Here is a 7,739-nt window from a genome sequence, read left to right as displayed (position 1 = left end):
AGTGGATTACTTATGACACCCATGTAATTCAGGTTGCATAAAAGAATCATATTTTTAATGATAAACGTTTATTTTGTTTATTAATTGTGAAAAATACTCATTTAATCTAGACCTTCTTTCTTTTCTTTGATGGCTTCCTAAAATTTTTGTTTCATCAAACATCTAAATGTTGAATTGCATAAATAAACATACCTTAAACCGTTCTTCAAACAGTGATAATTCTGAGATTAAATCTGTTATTGAATTCATCAAGGCTTCCTGGGGGGAATAGTCAGATGTTGTCTGAATTCTGAGAACAAATTTATGTTCCAGGGGATGAGGTACTTTATATCCAGCAAACAACACATTGGGATCTTTAAGTAACTGACTACAAAATTATTAAATTAGTACATATTTCTGCGAGTATTCACACTTACTTTCTGATCATGTTTCCTAGAGTATGATCTTCTTTGTTGATTGTGAAAATGGCTGCATTTGGGACCTTAGTATCTTGTTCTCTGATTATCCTAAATAAATTCAACATTTTATTCAAATATTTCAGAAAATCGCCAATTTGCTTACTTTTTCTCTCCATCATAGAGCAAAAATGATTCAAAAGTTGGTGGCGCATTCATTGTTAACAACAGTAACTCTTACTCTATACTACTGGCTAAATAGACAAATTTCCTGAAAAAAATGTTAGTATATTTCAGTCTTCTAACGCTAGACCGGCGTCCCCTTTAGCTTTTGCTTTTACTGATGGCATTTATTTAATTTTTGTGGTTATGTTGTGACATATGACAATTGCCAACCTTGCAATTTTAAACTTGGTGACGCTGTATTTATTAAATTGTCAGCACTGATAATTGTTTAATATTTTGAAGAAAATGTTTCGTGTTTATCTTCTATAAATATAAAATATCAGTGCTTAATTACTGTTTTTTTTTATTAATTTTAATTTTATTATGATTACTTGAATGTTTAAGAATTAAAGTTTACTGGGGTTTGTGTTGTGTTGGTGGAATACAATCTGACCGTTAGATGTCGCTTTTAAGATAGGGAAAAATACAGAAGTATTTTTTCCGTGAAATGTAAAAAATTAACGGCCAAAATTTGCTCAAAAATAGTAGGAAAAGATTAGCAACGATGTTCTGCGTACGGAAAAGTCATCAACTTGCCGAAAGCTCTATTGGCAACAAAAATGAAATGTCACTTGATAAATGCTGGGGTTCGTCTTCATTTTGCTTCAGTGTGCGCGAGCGTGTCTTGGAGGAAGGTTGTTTTGTAGGTTTCGCTAAAAATGGCGGAAGCCACAGGTGTATCAAGTGTAAATCCGAATGCTGAAGTTGTAAGAGGTCAAGTATTCGAAGTGGGGCCCCGCTACACGAATTTGGCGTACATAGGAGAAGGCGCGTACGGAATGGTCGTGTAAGTAAACTTCGCGTCTTATCACCAGTGATTGTAGTTTTCCAACTTACACGCCCTAAAATCGCCGATAATATTTACCGTTTTAACAATAAAGATATTTCGTTCCGTCAATTTTACACAAATTTCACTTCGTGAGCAGACCAAGTTGGCGGTCGTCTGTCAATTGTTTTTTTTTTTGTGTTTGACGTTGAGGTTATGTGTACATAACTTCCTGTCATTAGTTTGTAAGAAATCGATGTTTTGGGAGAATGCGGCAGTGCGATTTGTAAAGTTTTGCGTGATTTTAGCAAACCTTACGTGCAATAGTACATCAAAAGATTGTTTTTGTACCAAACAATTTATTTTTAACCAACAAAACGTCGGAAAACGTCAAATTAATTATTTTTAGAAAACGAACCACCGACACCTTTTTCACAAATGTAAAAATGTAATGTATGTTTACTCCAATAGTGTCTTTTACACAGAAAATATTACGCAAACCAGGGAGAGGCGTTGAATTTTTGTATGTTTTTTTTTTTTTTTTAAATTGAGACCTCGAATTACAACGCATTCCCATTTTCATTTAATTTCGCCCCCCCGTGGCATGCGATGGTGCTGTCCGTACACGACTTCACCATCACGTTAATTTTTTTAAATGTTGTTAATGCCCAGTCGTGCAAGCATTAACGCTAAATACAAATTAACTAGGCTACACCCAATTAGTGTCCACTCACCTTCACTCAAATTGTTGTAGGAGAAAAGATTGTGGTATTTTTATAAATAGCTTTTAAATAAAAACACCTGCAGGTTGTTTGGTTGCGAATTCGTTGGTCAAATTATCGGAACTGTTCCGATACATCTAGCTTTAGATGAAATGCTCATCGGCACGTTGTGATGACATTTGTTTTTAAAGAACAAAGGCTCCCACACAGGATGTTAAATAGAAATTGTCACTTGATAAGGGTTAGCTTCGGCCACTTTTGTACGTTACATGAATCCACTCCATTTTCCTGCTGCTTATTAATTTGGTAAAGCCCAAAATTTCCAATGTGCTGTTCACATACACGCTGCTATAAAATCACTTTCAATTTTTCGGCAGAATGTTGCGTAAATAATAGATTCGAACCCAGAATGCAAAATTAGCACCAATCACTTTTTTAAACTTCCAGCAAATCAAATTAACGTTTCGATGTGAGCAGACGGTGAAAAATTCACCGTTTTTGTGTGATATGATTTTAAAAATGTTCACTCACTTCGACCGTGATAATTTTAAAATTGCCACAATACTGTTGTTGATTGTTCGAGCTCAAATCAAGAGCGAATTGAATTAATTTCTGTTTCCTCAACCAACACGGTTTGATTTATTGAACGAGCTTGTTTCTTAACTGGAAAGAATTGACTTACAACTTCAATTGTTCGGAACGTTCAAGAAGATTCGTCTAATTGATTGAACATCAACTTATCAAAGAAAAAATAAGAAAACGCGCTTTGTTTATGTCTAAAACCCAATTAACGAGCTTTGTCGTAATTAAGGAATAAATGGAAATTTCTACGAGTATTTTATGCAGTCGTAACGTTCATTGGTTGACATTTATGTATAAGTGCCGCAATTTCATTTATTAATTGTAATAGTGTTAAATAAATCTTTAAAATTTATCTTCCGAGAGAAAGTTTTAAAGTAGCTAAAATGTAAGTATTCACTTTCTGTACTCCCCAGTTCATTTTGTGGATTTAACCTCTTGGGATATTTAGAAGATTCACGTTTGAAAAAAAAGGTATTGTGCACGTACATACTTACGTGGAGGTCTATGCCTTTATATTTTTTTACTGCTGTAATACTAAAATGGATTGGAACTTTCACAAATGTTACGAGCACTGTAATTATTTTTTTATTCAGTTGATAAGCAGAGCTAATATTTAATCTAATATGTAATTGCAAACTAAAATAAAATAACAAACAGTTTTGGGTTGCGTTATTTTCACAAATATGTAAATGGGTACAGGTTGCAAAGACAACTTGTCATTTGCAACAGCACTTTTATGGCATTAGTCATTTGAAATTACTTTAAAACTACATATACTTATATGGAAAATATTCAATCCAAACTATGATTTTCTGGCCCCTTTGTGCCTTTATTTGGTTCAGAAATATTGAAAAAATGCTGTTGCAAATGACAAGTGTGTCTTTGGAACCTGTACCCACTTTATTGTAAAATGGTGTAAATGAATAAATTTGGATTTTTTAGTATGTATTGCGTTACGTGCGACGATGATGCATGCATATACGTTGTGATTCGAGTTATCTAAAGATAAACAAAATTTAGTTTTTAACGCGCAGTAATATCAGATAATATTGACATTAGCAGATTCAGAAAGAGTTGACGGCAAAATAATTCAATTGTTTAAATTTCCACAAGCGTAGTTTGAATTTTTAATTAAAATATTATTTGTCTTTATAAAGAATATGTCAAATAAAACCACATAAATCAACAAGGAATTAAGCATTTGTTGAGGTGTGCAAATAAAAGTTTTGAATTTGAACGAGTGTTAAATAATAATTGACAATTTCGTAAAATGAATAAATTAAATCTGTATGTATTTCCATGTTTAAATTTAAGTGCGGATAGCGTATCTTATCATTGTGCAAATGTCCCAACCATCAAGAAGGTACACATTTATGAGACATGGTACTGAATCGTAACAATTTGGTTGCTGGATGATAACAGTGTATAGGAAAAAAAGTCAATTGTTAGTAAAAGATAACAACGTTCTTAATTTTGACAATTATAAAATAAATATTTTGGAAGGAAGCTAAAGTCAACAAGCTGTTTATAATCATTAACAAACAACTTGTGCATAAAGAAATCTGTTTAGACTTTAACGTCGTAGAAATGTTTAATAATTCATTTATTGTAGTGCTCCCCAAAAGTTTGGAGCAAGGGAAATATGTATGTATTCACCTTCCCGATTAGCTTTTCAAAAAAAACTGGGACAAGTCAACTTTACCTTTTTAAGAGAAACATTTTCCGATAATTTTCAAAGGAACGTGACAAGAAGGTTTGTAATCGAGGCAATCTGGGAAATTTCGGTGATTGGACGGTACTGATAATTGTCAAATAAGGATATTTATCAGTAAAAATATGTGAATTAAAAAAAAAATATGGAGACATTTATTAAATTGAAGCAATTTGTATTTCATAAATAAACGACTGGTAGAAAACACAAATATGTACAAGAAAGTAAGGTTAGGAATTTGGTTGACGTTTCATATGATAAGAACGTGTGTGTAGTCGTGGTTCAAGTTAGAACGAATACCCACCAAGATTTAAATTAACGTCAAAAAATAAATTATGAAAGAAACTGTAGTATCTGCGTAGGTTTTTGCGTGTAAGACATTAAGTGCTTATATCAAATTTTTATTAACTAAAATTAATTGTGTTAAAGTCTTCAAATGACGTAACTTCAGATGCCACAATTAAGCATATCAATTGAAGAAGACATACAGTTTCATTCCCAAGGCTGACTCGATTGCAGATTTTCGTGATCATATACATAATACATATGTTCAATGAAAAAAGATGTAAAGGACGGCTGGGGAAACAAAATTTCTGAAAACGTGCGGGGTAACTTACTAACACTGATCTTGTCAATTTTGACATTTATTTAAAAATATGATGTACACTCGACAACAAAGATGTTCATGACAGAATCGTATTTTCGAAATGGGAACGAAGAAAATGGTGACTGGCCTTACCATAATTATATCGGGTGTTTTTTTAAATTTCACCTTCAAGTTGGCATTCGCCAGTCTGCATGTATTAGTCTGAATTGATCAATAAAGATTATTTTCTTGCAACGATGGTTAAAAATGAAATCTGGATAATAACAAAACATCTCCGTAAAAAGATCTTGCAGCCTCAAGAGTGATGTGAATCATATGTACACTTTCATTATCAAGCGAAGTAGATAAGAAAATGTTATGAACATACATAAATATCGTATGATCAAGGAAATTTGTAATTGAGTCAGCCTTGGAAGTATCCCTGATTGAACTATACTGACTATTTCCTTCGAAAAATTTAAGCCAATCAAAAAGCTCGAATGTTTGAATTTTAGCCAATAGCGATCGAATTACAGCGATAATACTGCACTAGCGCAATTATCGATAATTTGCACTAGTGCCAAATTTTCGCGTAGTCCTAGTTAAAAAATCATTTGGTATTAATTTTATATTTTAAAAAGAATTAGGTTTATTTGTACTTACTTATCATGTACATTTTTCTCAGGAAATAGTCTGCCAAAAATTGTCGATAAGTTGACATGCACTCGGGATATTACTAGTGAGTATTCACCTCATAAAAATTTGGTCAATGAAAATGTCCTATTTTTTAAAATTGGACCAATCAAAAAATCGGAATTACGCGATAATTTTTCACGGCAACAAATTATTATCGATTATTTTTTTGACAATTTGCAGAAAACACATAAACGCTGTTCAAAAATCAAAAAGCCATTCGGGTGCAAATGACTTATCTGTCATTGTGAGAAATAATATGAAATGTCATGAAAAATGTGTGTTATTTGCACCACAATGGTTTTTTGATTAAATTTAATAAGGCTGTCGTAATACGGCCCATTATTATTAACAATATTAATTAAATATGAATTGATACCTTCATTATAATTTTAATTTGGCCTAAATTTAAGTTGTAGCGATCACTCGGTGAATACTCATATCGAATTGCCCCCGTCATTAAGAAATTCCAGATAATTTTGTTAGTGACCCACTCGTGTCTGCTGTTAAATTTACAACAGCAGACACTCATGATCACCAACACAAAATTATCGGGAATTTCTCAATCACTAGAGCAATTATTCCTGATACTGGAACTTATGAGGTTTTGTCATTAACAATAAGTGAAGTTTAAAAAAAAATATATTAGGAAGGGATTTATTTTATTGAATTGTAGCAATATGTACCACGTAAACGACTACCGGAAAATTGGAATGCGAGATGGAAGTTGTTTATAAATGTTATCTAAATCTGTGCAAATTAAAGCGAAATGTCTACCAAGAATCTGACGAAAATTTTAATTTAACATCAAAGAATTTGTTATGAGAGCTTCAGTTTTACGTAAAGTAACGGGTGACTAGGTATTTAAATTTTTACTTAGGGTTGGCTATGGATCGTTTTTTGTGTTATTTTATACACACACCGTGTTTGTTATGTGTCAATTGTACTGAAGTAGTAAAGTAGTAAAAGAAGGTAAAATAACTCAATTTGCCTTATACAAATGTTCATGGCTTACAAGAGAATCAAAGGAATCTGCAACTTATTCAGAAGACAACAAAGTAAAAATAACGGGCGTTTTTTTTTTTTAATTTGGCGTCGAAGTTGGCGTTGAAGAGTCGGTTGTGAACGTACCACCGGATTACAACTCTGATCAGCTGTTTAAATCTAATCTCACTATTTGCGTGTTTTTAATATGGAATTTGAAAAATCAGTGTTTTTAAGATGAGTGGTTCATTCACAATCGACTCTTCAACGCTAACTTCGACGCAAAATGTAAAAAACACCTTTACTCTATACTTCGTCCAACGAGAGATTGAGAGATTTTAAATTAGAACATAATTTCAGGGCAAAAATGTTACTGCTTGAAGGATTTATTTCAAATTTTACGTGCGCTAGGTACTACTTTCTCTACGTAGAATTTAGTAATTTTTATGGCAGCCAATCTCTCGCTGGACAAACTATAATTGTGAATAAAAGCGTAAACTGAAAGATCAAAGAAGTTGCTCGAAATGCCTGCCATCGTTTGCAATGCAACTTCAGTACGACGACACGTGTCCAAGAAAGCCGAACTTGATTCAGAATGCCTCTGTTATCACGAATTTGTGACCAGCGCTTTGAACGTAATGAGGCGGTACACCATCGTGAAGGTACCACATTTTTCGTCGAATTGCTAGAGGAATTTCTTTGACTAATTCGGGGAAAATTTCGTTTAAAAATTGAAGCTAACCGTCTACATTTAAACGGCGAGGTAAAACATAAGGACATATTCGGTGATTTTCAATAATCCCAACCCACACGTTAATTTAAATGACTGCTGGAAGTGACGCTCTTGGATTTCGTGAGGAATACCTTCTACAACTAAAATGCGTCTCGTTGGCGGCCAAGATCACGCTTATTCATTTCTAAACGCCCGAAATCGCGAAGAAGCTGCACAACGTTTACAAACAAGGCGGTCTTTAGTTACAGGCCAGGACCCTGGCTGTGTTGCCATATTACCTGGTAGGGCATTCCATGACCTACGATGTTCCTAAAATTTTGCAATTAATTTGACATTTAAAAT

General features: G+C 33.2%; 2 protein-coding genes across 3 annotated transcripts in view; one reads left to right on the top strand and one right to left on the bottom strand.

The window, feature by feature from the left end:
• Window positions 1–6: 6 nt before the first annotated feature.
• Polr2J (DNA-directed RNA polymerase II subunit RPB11) lies at window positions 7–790 on the bottom strand. The gene is made up of 4 exons (XM_069042475.1): window positions 562–790; window positions 417–506; window positions 193–367; window positions 7–137 (listed from the first exon to the last, which is right to left on the bottom strand). Exons 1-4 carry the CDS (start codon window positions 612–614, stop codon window positions 102–104), a joined length of 354 nt encoding a protein of 117 aa, XP_068898576.1. The 5' UTR covers window positions 615–790; the 3' UTR covers window positions 7–101.
• A 422-nt stretch (window positions 791–1,212) lies between these two features.
• Window positions 1,213–7,739, top strand: part of rl (Mitogen-activated protein kinase rl) — a 47,398-nt gene continuing 40,871 nt past the window's right edge. Inside the window, exon 1 of one of the 2 annotated variants that reach the window (XM_069042471.1) lies at window positions 1,213–1,407. In XM_069042471.1, the coding sequence (XP_068898572.1) occupies window positions 1,280–1,407 (128 nt within the window). In that variant the 5' untranslated portion in view covers window positions 1,213–1,279. The remainder of the gene's footprint in view (window positions 1,408–7,739) is intronic. The other variant, XM_069042472.1, reaches the window with a different exon arrangement.

This window comes from Tenebrio molitor, chromosome 3 (genome assembly GCF_963966145.1).
Source record: "Tenebrio molitor chromosome 3, icTenMoli1.1, whole genome shotgun sequence".
Classification (NCBI taxonomy): domain Eukaryota; kingdom Metazoa; phylum Arthropoda; class Insecta; order Coleoptera; family Tenebrionidae; genus Tenebrio; species Tenebrio molitor.
The sequence above is the reverse complement of the archived record's forward strand: the minus strand, read 5'-3'. Positions and strand labels throughout refer to the sequence as shown.

Bases quoted from the DNA above. Each gene is read 5' to 3' on its own strand.
- Polr2J (XM_069042475.1), bottom strand. From the start codon at position 614: ATGAATGCGCCACCAACTTTTGAATCATTTTTGCTCTATGATGGAGAG. The intron at 507-561 runs GTAAGCAAATTG...GAATTTATTTAG, and splicing joins CTCTATGATGGAGAGAAAAA to GATAATCAGAGAACAAGATA. The intron at 368-416 runs GTAAGTGTGAAT...ATAATTTTGTAG, and splicing joins CTAGGAAACATGATCAGAAA to TCAGTTACTTAAAGATCCCA.